This window comes from Vespula pensylvanica, chromosome 9, assembly GCF_014466175.1.
Source record: "Vespula pensylvanica isolate Volc-1 chromosome 9, ASM1446617v1, whole genome shotgun sequence".
Classification (NCBI taxonomy): Eukaryota; Metazoa; Arthropoda; class Insecta; order Hymenoptera; family Vespidae; genus Vespula; species Vespula pensylvanica.
The window spans coordinates 2,289,589-2,312,301 of NC_057693.1; the positions used below are offsets into that span (position 1 = coordinate 2,289,589).

General features: G+C 34.4%; 1 protein-coding gene across 7 annotated transcripts in view; it reads left to right on the top strand.

The window, feature by feature from the left end:
* Window positions 1–22,713, top strand: part of LOC122631448 (glutamate receptor ionotropic, kainate 2-like) — a 74,869-nt gene that overhangs the window by 42,436 nt on the left and 9,720 nt on the right. For 6 of the 7 annotated variants that reach the window (XM_043817139.1, XM_043817140.1, XM_043817141.1 and 3 more), the window contains exons 8-11: window positions 3,524–3,676; window positions 20,103–20,204; window positions 20,484–20,585; window positions 20,991–21,194. In XM_043817139.1, the coding sequence (XP_043673074.1) occupies window positions 3,524–3,676; window positions 20,103–20,204; window positions 20,484–20,585; window positions 20,991–21,194 (561 nt within the window). The remainder of the gene's footprint in view (window positions 1–3,523; window positions 3,677–20,102; window positions 20,205–20,483; window positions 20,586–20,990; window positions 21,195–22,713) is intronic. The other variant, XM_043817142.1, reaches the window with a different exon arrangement.

Consider the following 22,713-nt stretch of genomic DNA (forward strand, 5'->3'; position numbering starts at 1 on the left):
CGGAAAGTATTTCTCAGAGAGTATGACTTTTTCCTCTTGGAGTCAATAGGATCGAAAGAAATTATTTATCGTTACTCGCACGTACTGAATCTGACTTGGAAGGGTACCTACTCGGAACGTCAATAATTTAACCAAAGTGTGCTCGAGACATCGATAGGACAGAAGTGGACTTTAAAATTTAAACGATCGCCCTAACCCTCGGCCGTATCTCGGTTTACCAAGTCGATAGGATAAACGTTCTCGAACTTATTTTTCTCTCTTTCTTCGATAAAGAAACTTCTTTTACTACGAACTTTGTCTTTCGATCGAGAATCAAATAAAGTTATTTAATAAAGCTTCTTACCTATTTGATTTACTGAACGATTTAAATCTCTTGAAATATTCGGCCTCTGACTGCTTTCAAAATCCTTTAAAGAAAAAGTTAAAATAATCCTAACGAATGAAGAAACGGTGAATAAAATATTAACGTTTATAGTCTGTTTCGTACGTAACAACGCAAGAAGCGACAAAGCAGAAAGGTGAGAAATAAGTTCGGGAGAAACCGGGTATATAACTGGGTTCGCGTAAGGCATTTCCATTTCGCTTTAAATGCTAATTACCATCAAGTCGATCCGGATGGACTCAGGACTGCAAAAACATCGCTCCTAGTAAACTTCTCTTTCGTAAAGCGAGTTATATGTCGGAAGAAGTATGATAGGGAAGAAGAGAAAGAGCTGACGAACTCGTTGGAAAAAGGAAAAGGGACAAGAGAATCGGTGGTTCCTTAAAGTTTCTATTACTTTCAACTGTTCTATTATTTGCTCTCACGGAATTTGCGGTGAGAGAAGGTGCTACCGTCTCCTAAATCTCTCTCTCTCTCTCTCTCTCTCTCTCTCTCTCTCTCTCTCTCTTTCTCTCTAACCATCTATCCATTCGTCGCATTTTCTCCGACTAAACCAAGCGCGAGGCAATTAACGGGATCCTCGGAACTCGTGTACATCGATTCTTCCTCGTGTATAGACCAGTCGTCCAATTTACTGAACAGCGTGCAACCATTTCCGACGAATTAATTGCTATTATTAAACGAGTCGTTAATCGGACGAGCAGCGATCTTTCGTCGAAAAGTCTTTGGAAAGTTACTCATTTATCTAAATGTCGAACTATTAGTGAACCGTTAAAGTTATTCGACTATAAAGAAACTTATCTCATTTTCATATCGAACGCATACTTATATGAAAATTCTACTCGAATCTTTGACTTTGTCGATGAATATTGTATTTATATACCGGGTATATCTAGTTATTATTATCTACGTATATATTTCTTCGAAAGTTCGGCAAAATCTATTATTAACCGTTGCACGCAACGATCGACAAGTAGAATCTCTCTCTCTCTCTCTCTCTCTCTCTCTCTCTCTCTCTCTCTCTCTCTCTCTCTCTCTCTCTCTCTCTCTCTTTATATATATATATACTCGTATGGTTCGCGCGAATCGATCGTGAGAGACACATGAAAGCTGAAACTTTGTCCTGTTACAGTAAACTTGCTCCAATTACAAGCATGCTCTAATTAACTTGGTATAATGTTCACGTACCTAGACTAGCAACTATCATAACTTTTGAAATGTTAAGAGATTCTGATAACGCCTTTTATTTTATAACTTTATTCAAGATATGCATATGTATAAGATCGTCTATTAGAATCCTATTTTCTTTTATCAAAGTTTGATCTGAAATCAATTTTTATTCGTTGCTTCTTCTTACGTTTATTACATACGCACGTTCTTTGTATTATAATTTGACAATTATCGTTTTCATTAACTTTTATTAATTTTCAATTGTACGATTGTCATTTCCATTAATTAATGATATACAATAAAAGAGAAAAAGCAATAAAGTTAACAACTCCAATTAATTGTCCATTCGTTTTACAGTAAAGACGATCACGTATAGATAGAGTCCCACGAGATTCCAGCACACTTTGCTTTACCTCTACGCTTACCTCAACGCGTGACGTATTTGCGAAAGACAAACAAAAGGAAATCTTTCTCTATTCTTTTTCGTTCGTTGTCGAGAACTAAATTCGTTCAGCGAATATAAGTCACAAAGTTCAACACCTCGTAATCACGTGTCAACATTTTTCTTTCCTTTTTCTTTTTTCTTTTTTCTTTTTTCTTTTTTTACAGAAAATAAGCTCTTGCCAACGTCGAGACGTACATGGATATCATCGAAAATGTCTGTCAATAACAGACTCCGAATGTAATCAGACGAAATTCGGATCGATATCCTCGTGCCTCTCAATCATCCCATTACTTATTCAATACGATTGGAGATCGATCGATTACGTTCATTTAAATTTCTTTTTATTGATTGACTGATTGACTCATTTATTTATTTATTTATTTTTTCTTTTTTTTTTCTTTTGTCTAATTTCTCTATTACATCGTAATTGTTCGATCTAACGTGTATTTCCTTTTCGATACCTTTCTCTAAATCATTAATCAACATTTTGTTCGCTCGAAATATCGTATAACCTATGCTGTAATTGAAAACTTGTCAGTACAATGACGAATATAACGAATATGTAAAATTAATTCGCAGTGTCCCGTTCTCTTACCGTACCATATAGAATTTCTCACTGAGAGAAATTCAAGACAAGGGACAGTTAAACTGTCAAAACTGTGTTAAAATCTTGTATAAACGTAGGCAGTTAGTCGAGATTCCTAAGGGATTTTAATCGTAGATATTTAACCACTCCTGTTTTCTTTTTTTTCTCTTCATCTTTTTTAATTGTAAGAAAGGATTTTAAGTTGTAAAAGGTCACGTGTTGAAGAATAGATGACGAGAGAAGAAGTGTGCACTTTGCCATTTTGTAGAAGATCAAATCGAGAACTTGAATACGGCGAGAACATAAAAGCAAAGTGCCCAGCCGGTACCACAAGCAGATGCAACCCAACGGAACGCGATACAACATAGAATGTAATGTACTTTTCCATGCAGACCTGACTACCGACATTGCTTTTTATAGCCTTTCATATTTTTCTACTTTCTTCTTTTGCTCATCGTTTCGTAGCGGTTGCATGAAAATCAAGGGAAAACAGGTTGGACGTTCGCACAATGAAACGCCAAAGTGAGAAAGGTAGAAATGAGAGAGAGAGAGAGAGAGAGAGAGAGAGAGAGAGAGAGAGAGAGAAATACATAAAGTTATGAAATTCGAAAGTAAAAATCGGAATACCTACGAATTTCGATTTATTTCGAAAAATAACAAATTACAAATTTCGTTATTAATTTGTTATTTTTTCGATAAAGACAATCGAAGGATCGTCATCGATTATACTTTTTAAAGCGTTTCTGAAATTTCGTACGATCGATAAAAAGAATAAAAAAAATAAAAAAATAAAAGGAAACGAAAAAGAGAATAAGCCGATAGAAACGAAAATAAACCTCGATAGGATTACCTCGATAGAAAACAATATTACATTTTATCCGACTTAGAAATAGAAACGAAAGAGAAACGCACATCGATCAAATCGTTTTTATCATTCCAGGCGGAGCCAGCTTTAATGTACGACAGTGTGCAGGTCTTCGCAGTGGGTTTAAGGACTCTCGAGCAGTCGCACGCCTTGAGGCCTGCCAATATATCCTGTGAGCTCGAGCATCCCTGGGATGGTGGATTGTCTCTTATTAATTACATCAATTCCGTAAGTCGTTTCGAGAAATTTGTATTTTTCTCAACCGTGATAGTTAACTATTATTTTTCAATTCGAAAACTAGAAAAAAAATTTGCATGGCATAAATCACAAATAATAAGAGAGAATATTTAAATATATTTAAATTAAAAATCATTACGTTAGATCTACATATATACTTTTGAAACGTATAGTCGCATTAAGCAGAAAACGTTAAAATAATTTGCTTTAATTCGTGGGCCGTTATGAAAATGGTATAATCTAAAGATCGTTAGCGGACAACTGTTTCCATAAATGGGTTTACTTACTTTAATACGTACTCCATATTTGTAACAAAAATAAAAAGAAAAATAAAAACCAAGGAACACGGTTTGTATTCCGTCATGTTCTCTTTACGAACGTACCGAACGAGAGTTTCGATTTTGAGGGCTAAACGTTTACTCTGAAACGCTATAGGGAACTTTGTTATCCCATGGCAGACAGAAAAAGCTCGAATTCGACTAGATGCGTTGAACGTGCAGAGAGACCTGTTATTCGCTTACACGTCCGTTCAGCTTTTCTTTCGGATTTTTTTCTTTCTTTCTTTCTTTTCATTTTTTTTTTTGTTTGTTTCTTTTTTTCTTTTTTCTCGGTTCAATCACCGATCGTTCGGACAAACGAACAAACCCCCGAAGCTCTGCGTCTCTTCGCACGATCATCCACGACGCCTTTCGTAAATGCTGATACTTTCTAAAGAATCAAGGGCTTCCGAGGGATCGAAAGTTTTTTTAGAAAGTTTTACTTCTTTACTAGGAACTATCGAGAGTCTTAAACTTTTAGAATAAACGAGAGAGACATACTAATTCGTACGTTTTCCTTTCTTTCCTTTCTTTTTTTAAATTCAGTACGATATCTTTTGATTTTGTTTTTCGTTCCATCTTCATTCTCTAAATTTTGATTACCCTATTGACATCGATCGAAATTAAATTACATCGTTGCAGCCTTGTAATATTCTCTTCGAACGTATTTCCCTCGAAACGTTTAGTCTATCTCGAATGAACTTTGCAAATATGGCTAACAATTTTTTAACTTTCTCGAGAATTTTCACAGTAGCAAACGTTCCTACGAAGTTTAGTAGATGAGCGTTCTGAATTCCAATTGATAGATCGCTCCTTCTTCATAAAGATGTTGCTAACTTGACAGAAGTTACCATATTTCCAACTTCTTTACTATCTCTCTGAACATCTTTTGCAAATTTTTACTTATCGATGTATCCATCATCGAACGGTATTCAGCATATGATATATTTTCTCGTCGATCCACGAAACTCGTTCTTTTTTTTTGTTGTTGTTTTTCTTTTTTCCTCTAATTTTCTTTCTGTCTTTCTTTTTTCTTGTTAACTAAACAAAACTAAGAGAACTGGAAAAATGAAACGAACGCTAGGGTACACAACCGTGGATACTCGGTAGGTTCCCTTGCGGGCAAATATTTGATACGACAAAACGACAGCGAACGGACAAAAAATCGAAGAGACAAGAGAGGCTAGAAAAGATAAGAAGAAATATAGAAAGGCAATCGTAAAAGGAATGATTGGGCCAAAAAATATTGTTCGTTGCTTCAGGTGTGTCGAGTTAAACAGTGAGAAAGAAAATCGAAAAAAAAAAAGAAAGAAAAAAGAAAATAGATGTCGAAATGTTCCTTTGTTCGCTTAAATCGATACAAGAACAATCGTATCGAATATAATAATGTAATATTAAATTTTAATTGATACGTACAAAATTTTTTTACGTTTGCGTTTGTTATTTTATATGCGAGAATGATGCAGATCAGAGATCGATATTGATCGAATTTTTTGGATAATGGACGAAAGAAGGAACAAAACGAACGAACGTATAAACATATAAATAGACGAACGAACAAACAAACAAACAAACAAAGGAAGAAAGCAGCAGAGAAAAAAAGACTTCTAATAAATTTCAATCAACGGTTCGCGTTCGCAACGTGTGGTGCGACGTGCCATGCGACAGTCTCCTCTGGATAAATTGTTTAATACCGTGATGAACGGTTTTCAAAGCTGCCAGGAACAGAAATCACATATCTTTCTGTGACATTGCGCTTTTTTCCTTTCGACGAACCGATGATTCTTTCCACCTTTTCGTTCGTAAGTTCGTACTTTGGACATTTTTCCTTTTCTTCGTATCAAATAGGAATTCTTAATCGAATTATAAATAAGATTTGCGTTATTACGAGTTTCAAAAATATTTCTAAAGTAAATTCAAATACAACGTCGTATTTTGACATAAACGTTTGACATATCGAAACGTGTTTCTGATAGCGGTTTGATGTTCACGAAGGAAAAGATATGACGTACACGTACGTACGTGGCTTTCGTTAAGGAAAAAGAATTTCATACGTTCGCTTTACATGCACGCTCCTCTTCCCAACTGATATTTGCGAAACGTTCGTGACTTATAAAACTGAAGAAGACATTTTCTACGTAAGATGGAATTTTAATGGTCGTATATTAAAATTTCTTTTTATTCCATTTCTCTTTACAAATTTCACACAGTTCTTTTCACTTTGTTTTCCCAGCTGAGTATTCCTTAAGATTGACTTGAAGTAAGAAATGAAGAAAAAAATAAAGAAATAAAGATGAAAAATAAAGAAATAAAGATGAAAATACATCGTATGATAATTTGCTTGTTCTTTTATCTTTCTATTTTCTCTTTTCTTCTTTCTTTTCTTTTTTTTTTTTTTTGGTTTTTTGTTTCTTTTTTTTTTTTTTTTTGTTTTGTTTTTTATCGACTAACAAAATGAATTTTATTTGTACGAATGGAAACTGACCGGAGGACGGAAATCATATTTTTTCACATGTAGAAAAAAAGAAGGAGAATGAGAGGGAGAAAGAGAAAGAGAGAGGGAAAATTCGTGATTCCATAACCATTCGGATGGATTGCGTACCATTTGGAAAGTATAGAAGGAAGGGAAAGTCGATACATAAATGCAATTTCGAACGGGTCAACCATTTCCGTGTTCCTAGCGGTCATCTACCGGGGAAACGTTTCGAAGATCGTCGACGTGGAAATATGCGTCGTTGCAACTCGTGTAACGATTAAACGAGCATTCATTTATAGCAAGTATATCCCTTTAATTGTCCAAGTACTTCCATTGGATATTTAGTGGTTCCGATGTAACGTAATGGGGATGTAAATTCACATGTTTTGGATGTCCTTTTTAAACTATATTTGAACCTTTTATTTTGAAAATGATGCAAATCCATTTTTTGTTTTTTCGAGAAAATTAAAGATTAGCATATTAGTCGATTCAAAGATATAAATTATTTATGTCGTGTCTGGCAATGTTTCTACTGATTTATCAATGTGTAATTTGATCGTATAAAATTCTTTTAGGCGAATTTATTAATTAATTGTAAAAATCATTTGATTTCAATTATGACAAATTAAATATCACTTAAAATATATTTCGTATACGTCCATGGTGATTTCACAATCAATCGCTACGCAATTTCTTTTATTGAGCAATTTTAAATCGAACAGAGCATTGGCATTTTTGAAAATATTAAATATTAACTAGTTATAAATAAAAAGTTTATATTAAATTAATCACAAGTTGTAGGATATCTCTTTAAAAAAAAAAAAAAAAAAGAATCGAATTGGACTTACACCACTTTCAAAATAAACGGTCCATTTATTTTAAACGAATGTGCACCCGTTTGCCTTTCACAAATTTTTAATAAATAATATTTATAATTGCGAATGAAGAATAAAATTTTTTAATTTGAGAAGTAATATATATATATATATCACAAGAAGAGAAAAAAAAAGCGGACGATATTTCCTACCCGTGAAAAATATCTTGCTAGTAGTAATATTTTTCTCTCTAATGCGTTCATGCATATGCATGCGTTCGCATATCTCGATACATGAAAGTTCCTCTAACCTCGACTTTTCAACTTCGTTCCGACGTAAAACGCATAGCGGCTTCTACGTTTTAACGTTGGTTCTTCTTGGAGGAAATCCATATCATATCTCACGCTAAGTTCGCGAACCTTTTTGCTATTAAATCGTGCTGCTCTTGTTCTACTTTGCACCAAGTTTCGCTGATCGCGGACGTGATAATAGCTTTCTCTTTTTTTCTTTCTTTTTTTTTCCAAGAAAAACGATGCGACGTATTATATGGAACGTTCCATTATCGTTGAAACTCAATTAATTCGAAACGTATTCGTACGTGCCGAATTATCGATCGAATTATCGATCTAAAATATTAATTTTATAAAACGTCATGTTCTAGCCTTGGCAAATTTAACGATATTAATAAATTAAATGAAACTAAACTAGAACTAACTTAAATGCTCGAAGATCGTGCCTGTGTATTATCGTTAAAAAGTCTACTGGAATGATATATAGATATATTAGATCGCTATCAGAAAATTAAAAATACTTGTGGAAGGGCAGATTCACGCTTACCATTTAATTGAACGGTATGGCTCTATAAATTTGTGAATCTATCAGAGAACGGTGTACGTGGTACGCATCGAAACTGGTTCTCCCCTAGGAAAAGCGTAGCAGATAATTATTTATTCGATTCGATGGCTCTCCAAGGAAATGAGTAACGAGGAGTATCGTCGCTCGATCGTGTTTTAGCGATGTCAACGACCTCGGTTTCCCGCTGAATTTTCCGTTTTCGTGATGCGTACAATTTTTACGATTTTTCGAGACATCGAGATCGAACGTAATCTCCACTTTGATGCGTCGCACGATCGATCACTTTCGGATTACCAAGGTGAAAAGCATTTCTCTAAAACCTTCTCGTCGATCAAGTTTTAATCTTATTGATCGATAAAATGGATCGAAAGGATTAAAATCGAACTGTCGCGGGAAAAAGTCGATGAACGAGTTGACATTAAAAATAATAAATGAAAGAAAAGGGAACAAATGCCATCGATCGAAAGAATCATCGATCTCTATAATACTCATTCGATAAAACTCTGAATCGAAAACCGAGTAAAACTATAAATCAATAAATAAAATTATCCAAAAGATCCTCCGTATCTCGTGTTTCTCATGGGGAAACAACAGGAACACTTATGGACACACATTAATTTAATAAACGGCACGTAGAGATTCCAATATCGGCACCGAGTTCTAGGAAAGCCCTAATCGACTCGAGATATTTCCATCCTTCCAACCCTTCGTGGAATTTCGGAATGGTCCAGAGCGAATACCAACCGAACGCGCCTTTCTAATACCGGATTCTGAATTATGATTGATGTTGATAGCTGTTAAGTCGAATGGTTTAAATTAGCATCTCGGAACGTTGCCCGTTCTATCAAGAACTATCGATAATCTCGTTCTCTGAGAATAGTCGATTATATCTCTACCCTTCGTATTCTAATAACGTAAGAGAAGAAGCATTGGTATTGAAGGTGTACCGTAAGGGAGACAATAAAGGGAATGACCGGTGGCCCATTGTGAGTCCATTAGATAATTACGAAGTTGCACATTGAGGTAACCACGAGGGAAGCTGAGAGATATTAAACGCGTGGTTATCATTCTAAGAACTATTGTATCGCAATCGAGAGAAAAGATAGAACGAGTGTATACTATACTTTTCTGCTATTCTCTATATATAATATTATTTTCTTCTATCTGTCTCTCTCTCTCTCTCTCTCTCTCTCTCTCTTTCTTTCTTTGGTTATCTATTTATCTATCTATCTATCTATGTATCTATCTATCTATCTATCTATCTGTCTATCTGTCTATCTGTCTATCTATCCATCTTTCTCCACATTTAAAAACATATCTACGATAGCGTGAAAGCCATAAAACTACTTGGCATTACTCCAAACGCGTTTATTGCGGGATTAGCCGGTCTCTTTGTCTCTTTTCTGTTCTCTATTCCCTATCGCTCTTTACCGCGTACCGTTCTTCCTTCCTCAAAGGATCTTTCCAGCGACATCGACTTTGGCACAGGTGCAAATTTTTGTTTACTCCTCCTTGGCATCACTTACATACTCCTATAGTCGTTGTTTTCGTAAGATACGTACGAGGCGCGAAAAAGAGAAAGAAAATGAGAGAGAGAAAGAGAGAGAGAGAGAGAGAGAGAGAGAATAAGAGAATAGCAAGGCAAACCTTTTAACCATGTAAATCGACTCTCGCTCCTACTCTCCCAACTATTCTCATAGTTTCCTCGTTATGCATACCGTTTAACCCGTTTTAAATCTTTCCGCCCAAAATGTTCTCACAGCTCTCGATGGCTCATATTTTTTACAAAAAAAAAAAAAAAGAAAGAAAAGAAAAAAGAAAAAGTTGAGACCGGAACGTGTACGCGAGAGAGTGAGAATTAGAAAAATGATTTTATTCGCGTATCTGTTCTCTTTTTTCTTTTTTTTTGTTTACCCGACGTTAATGCCGAAAGAAAGTAAACTTTATGGCGTCAATCGTAAAGGTAAACGTAGCTACATATTTTCCATATAAAAATTCGTCGAATCGGAAAGATATAGATATTTTTTATTCTCGTTATCGATTCAGGCGGGCCCCCCGGAAGGATGCTCGAAATTTACGATAATCGTTACCCACCGATGGAATTTCGCGCACACTCGTTTTACGACGTACCACGTGTCTGGAAAAAAAAAAAGAAGGAAAAAAAGAGAACGCACGCTCGATTCTATCGACAGGTGTTCGAACTTTGCATCGACCGCTCTTTTATCGGAGCTCGTACGAACCAAACCCCTTGTCCTCCTCTTCTCTTTACCTCGAGCTTTGGGTAATCTCAAAGCTGACGCGTTGTTTCGCTTGAAACGCTTATGTGCAGTAACAATGTTTTTATTATATCTCTCCCACGCGATTTTGTATCCTCTTTTGTAAGATTCCTTTTTTTTTTTTTTTGGTTCTTTTTTATTCTTTTTCTTTCCTTTCCTTTTTTTCTTCTTCTTTTACAAGCTCATTAGTATAACTACTTTATTTCGAAAAGAAGTTTTTTCTATCGAGAGAGAGAGAGAGAGAGAGAGAGAGAGAGAGAGAGAGAGAGAAACAAAGATACATCGATTGATTAACAATATTAATATAATATTCGAACTGATCGTGGGACTGGATTAATTACGAATTTCTGTGAATTCTCATGGACTTACAAACATTAGCCACTTGCATGGCAGAGAAACGGCATCGTCGAACGTTTCCAGCTTCAAATCCCGAGACTAGAAGCAGCTTAAGAGTTAAGCGTATCTCGTTCGGAATTGTCAAGGTGAATAGAAAGAGAATGAGAGAGAGAGAGAGAGAGAGAGAGAGAGAGAGAGAGAGAGAGAGAGAGAACAAAACGACATTGTCGGAAGATAAAGAGCAAGGTCCAAGTAACGTTGGTAAACCCGTTTGTCAAGGGTTCCGTTGAAACTTACGATTAACGAGCCGAAGGACGAATCCTCTCTCTCTCTCTCTCTCTCTCTCTCTCTCTCTCTCTCCTTCTCTCTCTTGCTATCCCTTTACTATTCCATGTTAACGAGTACCTACATTCGTGAGACAATAACGTCAACGTTACAAGAGAATCGCGGAAAGAGCGACAGTTAAGGTGGGAAAACGCTTTTCCTACTGTTTGTTATGCACAAAGGACTTATGGAAGAATATCCATGGGACAATGAATTTCACTTGTGAGTGTAGAAACTCTCGGTATCCAGTTAGGAATGATCGGGAGTTGTTTATAAATTAAAATTCGTTTCCGTGTCATCCACGGAAAATATATTTCTCTCTGTATATTATTTTGATATCGATCTCGTGTTCCATGTAAAATTAAGAAACATAGGAAGGAGTTAGAGTACGTGTACCGCAGGAAATGAAATGTCGTACGAGCTTTTGGTATCGGAATTCGGCCGAAGGAAACTCGTATGCATTGGCAAGCTTCCAAATGGTATCCTAAACGTCACCCGGCTGTCATTAGCATCGCACAGAGCACACGCGTTACCAGAATGGTATTCGTACTCACGTTTATCGTCATAAATAGTGCGGACGGCCGATAAATAATGTTCTTTGCCAGAGAATGAACGAGGGACGATAACGTTCATCGATGGACGACGTAGATATGGCTATTAGCGTCATTTTCCTATAAACACGCACAATGCATTGTCTCTCTTTCGTTCCGATATTCGAATTGTTCTTTTTTAAACGTAATTTCTTCTACGAATTCTTTTTTTCTTTTTACTGATAATGATGATGATGATAATGATGATGATGATGATGATGATGATGATAATGATGATAAAAATAATGATAATAATAATACGAATAATTTATATTATTTTATTAATAATAAAGCAATAATGATAAATTATTATTATTAATATAATATATATTACATATATTTCATATTATATATTATATATATATATATTAATAGTGATAATATGAATAATTTAAATTGTTTTATTAATTAATAAAATAATAAATTATTATTATTCATATAATATATATTATATATATTTCATATTATGTATTATATATTATATATAATTAATAATATACATTATATATACTATATATTAATAATAATGATAATGATGATAATGATGATGATGATGATGACTATGATAATAATAGTAATAATAGAGATAATAATAAGAATAATTTTAGATCGATTCGAGTATGATCAAGTTCATCGTTCGTGCACGAAGAAACCTTATGAAAACTGACGGTCCGCTTCCCCTTGCAAACTTAATCCCAATTACATAGAGAATAGCCACCTTAGAATGTCGAGAGATATATCGGCCGGAATATCGAGCTCCTCGAAATAGACGTCAACCCTAGCGAGGAGAAAGTTCTTAGTCGAGCGAGGTAGAAATTACCGTTGCTAACTAAGTTAGTTAGTGGTCCCTGATGTACATTTCGACGCATCGCTAAATCCTCGCTTAAGACGATGTTCGATGAATCGCTCGATTGAATCGAATGAGATGCAATTACCTCATCGATATAATCATGCCGATGTGTTTTAAGCGATCTATTCTCTACCTTTATCGAAAGGATAAATAAATTTAGAAATAAGAAAATTAGCTATACGAAATGAATGATTCTCTACAAATTTCTATTACGTAATATTAAATAAAATTCTTTTTTTAAACATTTATCAAGTAACAACTTTAATAGCGTTTAATTTATCGAAACGAATCTCATTGATCATAGTCACTTTTGCTATTTTATTATTTTACGAAAAAGTTACGTGCACTATGTGTGTGTTTTGTGCGTTTATAGATATATAGAAACTACTTCATAAAATAGTACAGTCAGTTTCGACAGCGTATAAGCCATGAACACGCCATACACGTAATATCGATACAACCGGAAATACAATCTATCCAAGTATCGATAACCGGGTTGGATAAGACCACGACTTCACATTGCTGGAAAATCGAGATTTAAGACGAGATTCGAATGGATTTTCCTTCGATCCTTTATCCAACGTTCTTAAAAATCTAAATCTTTCTCGAGCGAGATGTTAAATTTATAAATAAAAACGAATGGAAAACCGATATGTTCGTCTATTTATCTCTACACTCGTGCATACACATAACGAATGAATCTAACAGAGAAAACAAAATGTCACTGACGTTCATGGCGGCCATTAACTTACGATAATTAAATAGAAAAAAAAAAAAAAAGGAGAACGAAACGCTTTTTAATACGGAAAACAAACCCTCATACATTATCTACAAATAAAAACGTATCTATTTTTTGCTTATATAGATCACGATTCCACATTGCTGGAAAATCGCGATTTAAGACGAGATTCGAATGGATTTATCTTCGATCCTTTATCCAACGATTTTAAAAATTGAAATCTTTCTCGAGCGAGATGTTAAATTTATAAATAAAAACGAATGGAAAACCGATATGTTCGTCTATTTATCTCTACACTCGTGCATAAACATAACGAATGAATCTAACGAAGAAAAAAAAAGTCATTGATTTTTATGACGGCCATTAACGATAACATTTATGATAATTAAACCAAAAAAAAAAAAAAAAGAAAGAAAGAAAAGTGGAACGCTCTTTAATAAATAAAAAAGGGAACAATTCCGCACGTATTGCTTACAAATAGATATGCATCTATTTATTGTTTATATCCGAGGAAACAAGCTTTCGTATAGGTACGTTGGAAAAAACAAAAAAGGATGAAATCGATGTCAGCTCGAAAAGCGGAAGAGATTGAGGAGAAGGTGCAGAGGAGTAGTGCATGCTCGACGTCTGATTAATCGTGCAAGCGCGAAGTACGATAACAGGATAGTAGAAGCGAGACAGAAAGAGAAAGGGGTGGGCTTTTGCTAATTAAACGCTTCCGAGATAAGCACCGTTGTTGACGTTTATTCTTTAGACCGCAACACGACGTTTCTCCTTCGTCGACCTTCCTCACAGGAATACAGAAACTACGTCAAAATTGCATTCACCAAATCGAGCAAAAGAAAGAAAGGAAAGCAAGATCGAGTCGGTGATTCATAAGATAATTCTGTTCTAGTTCTTTTCAAAAGCAAATGTACATTTATAACGGTGTTTCGAGTATTTTTACGAGATAACCGATTCTTCTGCCTTAACTTTTCCTGCATTTTTCTTCTTTTTTCTTTTCTTTTTTCTTTCTTTTTTCATTTCTATTCTTTTTTTTTTTTTTTTGGCTCGAATATAGAGATCACGGTGTATCCGACGACTTATTACGACTTGGCTATACTCGCGTATGTAAGTATAAAGATACGAGATAATAGAATCTGAATGTTACTAGTTGTTTTAATATTGTTCAAATGTTCACTATATAACGATAGGTTGCCATCTTATTATACTAATATATATATATAATAAAATAAATCGATCCACTTTTTTTTTTAAGCTTCAACACATTATAAATTTAATCGTTATCTAAAAATAAATAAAATATGTTTATAAAAGTAGATACATCCAAAACTAATGTCAAGATAAAACTGAAAAATAATCTTAGATTTTTTGTAGAAAAGAAATAGAAAAAGATATTGCTATCCATGCAAAAGACCGTCTGATTCAAAAAATCCAAGATCCATGATCTATAATTTCATGTGTCATGATTCAAGTAATAAAAATTTTGAACGTAACAAAAAGAAAATTATTTCTTAAACTCGCATAAAACTTCTCTTCTACAGAAATCACATAAATGCAAAAATGGTTGAATATCCTTCATGAAATCAGTTATCACGTTTCACGTCGAATTCACGTCGCCTTATTTCGTTATGCATTATCTTCTTTTTCAAATTTTTCTTCAGACTTTTCGATTACATAATTTGAAAAATTTTCATCCGAAGATGAATCTTCCCTAAGAGAGACGTTTACGTTCGAGCTTGTCAGAATTTTTGGCACGTTTTGTTACTTTTGCCGCTTGAAACGTCTCTTATGTTCTCTAATTCGTTGAACTAACCTTTGATGGCGTACTGGGAATTGGATTAATTTTATATAGCATTGTGTCTGGCATGTCTGCCATGGGAGTCTTTTTATTTATTGTTTGCGCACAAGCGGATAAGATAGATACTAATGGTTCTTTATTTTCCTTTGTATCTTCTTTAATTACGTGAGGCACATGTTGTTTTGATTATTATTCTTCATTTGAGAAAGCACATAATAGAATTTTATCATTCAAAATAATTAAATTTCACGTAATCAATGTATAAATTCCATAAATAATATATGAATTGTTAATGGATCATCTATTTCCGAAAAAATCGAATCATCTATCTCGAAATCAGTTAATAGACTTGATTTTTTATTAATATTAAAACAATATCTTATTGCACGATTATAAATATAATTTCTAAATATTAATTATAAATATAATATATTAATATTAATAAATAAATATGAATGATAAATATAATATATTAATATATTATATTTAGAAGTCATTGTTTTTTAATAATTAGTTAGTAAATTCTGATTAAAAGACCGAGCAAAAAATTTATAAGAGTATTTAATTTCTATATTACAGATAAATTATTTAATTCCTTAATTGAAAACAAACGAAGAGTATTGTTCATAAGTTTCGTTCATAGAAGCATAGAATTGTAATTTCTGTCGCTAAAAATATTGGAGAATTATATTTACAAAAAGCTATATTTACAAAATATGAGACCGTATCGTTCCACCCATTACAAATAAATAAATAAATATATATATATATATATATATACGTATTTATTAATGTATGTATATATAGAGAGATAAAGAGGGAGAGAAAGAGAGAGAGAGAGAGAGAGAGAGAGAGAGAGAGAGAGAGAGAGAGAGAGAGAGAGAGAGAAATAGTTCACACTTAGCTTATTAAAGATATACGTAACATGTGTTAAATACTTTCATTAATTTTTATTAATCCTTTCTGTAAGATTATTTAAATCACCGAAAACGTCATAGAATTGTAATTGCGAAGGAAAATTCGTTGAGTCGATTGCACCAAGTATTAGCCTCTTGTTCGTAGAAAAAAGAAAGAAAGATAGAAAGAGAAAGAGAGAGAGAGAGAAAAAAAACAACGTTAGAATAATTAAGCGGTTTACATGGTTTCTGTAATTCGGTCCTCGTCCAGAACGTAGTTTCTTTTTAATCCCTCCTAGTTATACGGGGTAGGAAGTTAATGACCACTCGTGTAAGCGAAACACAGGAGGAAGTTGTCCTTGGCTATTACACGAATTCGCTCTAGAAGACTCTACTTTAACTAGGCCAGCTATGCGCGTTGGAGAGTATGCATTAATTTACGATCTTGCTATGTTATCCTAAGTTCCCTAACTCTCAGGATACATGCGTCTTATCCTTTATACTATTCCCTAACTTTAGAAAATGTCGCTGAATATTCCCCTCCGCATTTCGTCGCTCCATTATGTGATTCTCCCACTTGAAGTAAACTTTTCAAATGTGAACTTTGTTAAAGTCGATTGTATGAAAGAAAAGAGTAAAAGAGATTGAGAGAGAAAGAGAGAGAGAGAGAGAGAGAGAGAGAGAGACAGGAAGAGAGAGAAAGAGAGAGAGAACATCGATAGCAACGACTTCGATCTTGGAATATTAGCTATCATCAACGTGGTTTTTAGGCTCATGCTTTTCATGGAAATCCGTGGTTTTATCTATCGGACAATTCGACTCGATTCAACGACCATTTTCGTACGCATTGATGTCTCGATCGATGTCTGTTCTCTCTTTTTCTCTTTCTCCTATCTTCTCTCTCTCTCTCTCTCTCTCTCTCTCTCTCTCTCTCTCTCTCTCGCACGCATACACACACACACACACATAGACACAGCCACATACAACATATTCGTTCTTCGACGAACAATCGTAAATTCAAATTCACGCGACACGATTCACACTCTTCGTATCTCTCCTCTGTTCTCTCTCATTTTGACATCGAAATACTATCACCTTTGAAAGGGGAGGAGTATCCTATAACGAATCCACGCGAATGGTTTACACATTCACGAATTCGTCCGTGAATTCTCTCCGTCGAAATACTACTATCTATTATTTCGAATATAATGAAATTCGATACTGGTAACCTTAATTAAAAAGCAAATTTTAATACGCGAATGAAATATCTTCACTATGTATGTATATGTATCTTTTTTCGAAAAATTAATCTCACAGTGATAATAAAAATGATGAAATAATTTCACTTTTCTATTCGAACGTTGCAAGAAGGACGAATCGATAAAAAATAAAATATTATTGTTGCGAAGGGCTCATACGTATAATAATAATTTTCTATTTTATCAGATTAATTAAAATACGTAAGCATACAAAGGTGAACCCGATAAGTTTCAAAGGAAAAATCAATTGAATAATATAATTTCATTACGTACGATCGTTTCCATTAAACGATGCAACAAATTGAAATAATCTAATTGCATTTATATATTTCTAGGTTTGGCTATAAAAGAAACATCCTATTAAAATAACACGCGCGAGTTATCGTACGTAATGATAGCGTTAATGAAAGAGTACAGTAGAAAGAGCGAGCGAATGTACAATATACGACAGGTTTATCGATCCATCATTTCTCTATTTATTTCAAATTAATACTCGCAAATGTTTTCTATGGTTATTATACATCTCGAAGATACATTATCATAAGCTTACATTCGTTTTTCTTTCTTTCATTCTTTTGTAGGAACATACGTCACGTTTCGTTGTTTCTAATCAAATTCTTAACACGATGATGGAACGTTAGGATCGGTCCAAATAAAATTAAATGTTTAATCCTTTTGACGAAAATGCAAAACGTATATCTCTAGTCACGTCGAAAGGACTCAAAAGGATAACGGTACCACCACCACCACCAGCAGCAGTAACAGCAGGAATAACGTCAACAGTAAAAGCAATAGCAGCAGCAAAAGCAGACTTCATAGCGAACATGAGACGAGAGTGAACGAGAGAAATAAAAAACAGAAGAAAAAGAGACAGAGTGGAGTCACGTATATAAAACAAACTCGAGGACCGAAATCCGCGGAAAAGCTGCGTTTCGTTTTTAAGCCGGGCCCTCTTATATTCTGCTCGCGTGCGAAGGATATAGGTAGCACTCGACGAAGGGACGTCTGTTGGAACGACGAAAGACGAGTGCGAGCTTACCCAGCCACGTTTCTCCCCGAAAAGTGGATTCCCTTGACAAAAGACGACCAACCTAATAACAATTTACAATTATCACGGCTCCACGAATGCTATCTTTTGTTCTTTATTTCACGGAGTACATGGAATTCTAATCCAACTCGCGAATCGGTACTAACTTTCGTTCTTTGTATAATTAGATTTCTTTATTTCCTTTTTCTTGTTTTTTTCTTTGTTCTTGTCTTTTATATTCTTTCTTGTTCTTTTCTTTTGGAAGAAAATAATGACGTGGTACTCGTAACAGTTAAGCAGATCAGCAAAGATATTACTTCTATGTCCTGTCTTTCAAAAATTCTCTCAGATGAGAACTAAGTTTTCAACGATGTCTCTCTCTCTCTCTCTCTCTCTCTCTCTCTCTCTCTCTCTCTCTCTCTCTCTCTCTCTCTCTCTCTCTCTCTCTCTCGTTCGAAAGCAAATAACTCTCCAATTTATGATGTTTGTTATCACCTTCGATAACAGAAGAGAAAATACCGTGCACGAAGATCCCACGAGAGTCGATAGCTCGTTTTAGCCATATACATATATACAGTACCATGTATGTGTATGTGTGTATATATATATACACACACACAGATCGATCATCGTACGTACATAAGATCGTGCGAGTTTTGTAAACGTAAACCGAAAGGTACGTCGAGTGTCCACCAAGTCATTCCAATTGCAAGAAATTCCGATCACGTACGCGTATCGGTGGTAACTTACGCTTTAGCCGGAATTAGGACGGACTTTGTCGCTGACGAGAGAAAAACCTCCGAGCGTTCCTATTCCGTCGAAAAGTTTTACGGATTTTAAAGCAACCCCTGCTGATTACATCGCGGCCATTTACTCTTCTTCTAATTAAATCGCTCCTTTCTACCATTGGAAACCTCGACGAAAGCTTTTTATCCTTCTTCTAACTAACTTCAACAATAAAATTTACGAGTGTACGTTACTTCTGAAATCGACAACACTAAAATGATAAGGTGATGATCATGAAAGAGATGAAAAAAAGTAAGAAAAAATATATCTTCGAAATTAGCTGTCACTTCTTTTCTTCTTTTTCTTCTTTTTTATTTTTTTATTTTTCTCTACATTCTTCATTTTATTTTCGAACAATCTCAAGACAATAATCTTTGCTATCTGCTTTCGAAACAGGCACGTAACAATTTTACGACTTTCGTATCATGTGTTCCTGAAATGTCCGTGTGCTCCTTTTAGTTTTGAAATTTTTATTCTTGATTTCCTTCAAATACAACACTGGATAATAAAAATCCAACGACGGGAAGTTTTCAACGGAAATGATGTCATTTCTGGCACTCCTATAATCGACCACGAAAACGAGACTCCAAACCGTTCTCCTATTAAATCGACGTTGACGAACTCGCTTCATCATTGAATCCTTTCGCAATTTCGTTAATGACGATGGAAGCTCGTTCTTCTTTGCTTTATCGATTTATGAACGAGTATACATGAGTAACGTGCGATTTGAAATGTTGCGAGGAAATTGATCGGAAAGGGATGCAAATCTATCGATTCTTTCTCTTTTTTCTTTTTTTTTTTTTAATTAATCAAACTATCGTTTTCTTGCACTCATTAAAAGACGTGGATGAAGAGAAAACTTCAAGATTGATCGACTTTCAAATAGAATCTATCTTCAGAGTTAGGGTTCGATTACACCATCCAAAGTTAAATCACTTTTCTCTCGACGTGATAAGCCTTAAACGTTCTTCCCTAAATGCTCGTACGATGACAATCGAATTAACGTGCATATTATCTTTTTATTAACGTTTCACATTAATTTACGATCGTATTTTTTTACGATATTACAGGTAGAGATGAAAGGAATTTCAGGTCCTATAGAATTTAAAGAAGGACGGAGAATTCAATTTAAATTGGACTTACTGAAGTTAAAGCAGCATTCGTTGGTTAAGGTAGGAACCATATTACGGATAATCTCTTTAGAATACATAATCTATTTGAAACGAAACTGGCTTTTTCCGTGTGAGTACTTTGCATATCAATGAAACATCAAAAACAATACATATTTTTTCTTTTTTTTTTCTTCTTCTTGAAAATTAAAAATCGTTTGATCATTATTGCTTAACTTTCTATCGAACGATTTAAAAAGAGAAAAAAGGAAAACATATTTTTGTCTTAATGTACGTGTCATAAATTTCATCGTTTACATCGATACTGAATTGTGATAATAGGTAGGAGAATGGCGTCCCAGTGTTGGCGTTAACGTCACGGATACTGCGGCATTCTATGAGGCTAGCTCGGCTAATGTAACACTGATAGTGATCACCATATTGGTAAGTTATCGTATTTGATTCGTACTATATATCTAATCAATATATTATCTACTTATTCAATAAATTCCTCAAAAATATATGATAATCATTTATCCTCGATACAGATATTTAAAATATGTTCATAGTACGTCAATCTATCGAGAAGGTAAAATATAATAAGGTTTTCGTTTCTTCGCGATGATCAAATACGTTTTATTTGTTTTTTCCTTCTTTCTTTCCTTCCTTCTTTCTTTCTTTCTTTTTTTTATCCGTTTCTTGTTTGTTTTCTTTTTCTTTTTTCGTTTCATTTCTACTGCCAACATGTTATTATTTTTCTCGTCTCGTTCTACGCGAAATGGGTTGCGAATGGTGTTCCGTGATACAATCGAATTTTGCCTTTCTTGCATGAATATCGTTCGTGGACAGGAAACACCGTATGTGATGATGCACTACGAAAAAAACTACACCGGGAATTCGCGGTTTTATGGTTTTTGCGTGGACCTGCTCGAGGCGGTGGCAAGGGAAGTCGGCTTCTCGTATCGACTGGATTTGGTACCTGACAGGAAGTACGGTGCAAGAGATCCCGAAACAGGCGAATGGAACGGCATCGTCAGAGAACTCATGCGACATGTATGATTTGGTTTGTTTAATTTATTAGATTTCGATTTTCATTCGATTTATCCTTTCGATCGTTCTCATTTATCCTTTAGCTATCCTTTCAAATTTACTTCTTTTTTCATTTTTTTTATCTCTTTTATCTCTCGCAATTCTTCACCTAACGAGTAGATATCAATATATAACACTTCTGCCACTCGATTTAATTGCACTTATCACCGCTGATTGATGTTGCCTCGTTTTATGTACGTAGATGTTTGTTCGTATCGTTCAATTTATTGTTATCTCTTTGTATTCGTTTATCAACAATGCTTGGTAGTGCTATTTTTCCCCATATTTCTCTGATAGAATGTAACCATAAAAGAAAAAAGAAATAGAACTGGAAAAAGATTACGAAGAAAATTCTCGAGAAAATCATCTCGTTTAAACCATTAACGAGAATCAATTATAATTTATAATTTCACAAATGCATCAGATTTTTATAAATTATTGCTTAAATTTTTATCTCGTAAATTAAACTTTATACGTTATTATACTTTGTACTTAAGACGCATATGTTGCCGCGTTCATATATATATATATATATATATATATATATATATATATATGCACATATATATCTCTTCTTATTATTACCACCCTCTCCCATGGGATTACGTATTCCGCTTGGCTATTCCTCATAGTTCTGAGGAGCGTGCAAGAGTGTCGGAGTTAAGACGTGCGTCCACATGGTACCATCTAAAAATTCTTAAACTTTAATTTCCATTCTAATCTAAAAGAGATCCGTTTACCAAGTTTAATTGCTCTCGTAGTTGTTTGATATCGTAGGAGCATAACTGGAACGAAGAGATAGAAGCTGGAACCTAAAGTGTACATTTTTGACGGTGAGTCACCAAACAATGTTTAATTTATTTCGATTTGCGTTGGTATCGCCATTGCGTTACGATATTATAATAAATAAATCAGTAATCAAAATACGTCTTCGTTGTAAATACATACATGCTCCGTTTAGAACTTAGAAACATCGCTTGAACGCCATATACATAAGTAAATCCATCGTCCAAAAGCTTCATGTACAAACTCGCCCGATAAAATGTACATACATTTTTTTTTCTTTCTTAATTTTTTTTTCCTTCTTTCTTTGTTATCTATTTTTTTCTTTCTTTTTTTTTTTTTACAATCATAGTAAAAGAACAAGCTCGTGCGAGAGCTCCTCTATTTATACGCGTATCTGAACGATGCCGACCATTTTCGCTACCGAGCTTCCTGTATGGACCGTTCGTCACGAAACATTGACTCGTCACGATGGTATATCACGTGAAAAAGTACTTTTAACTTATCGTAAAAGTGTCAGGAGTATTACGTGGAAAGATTGGGTAAATACTCGAGAGCATTAAACGAATCGGTGTGAGACAGAAGACAAGTGGCAAAATGTCAGAGGTTATAAACTGAAAGAGGGAAGAGAAGCCAAGATGTCGCGTGATTTGCGTTTTCCGTCTCGTTTATGATTCCATTCGAATATCTCACAGATCAT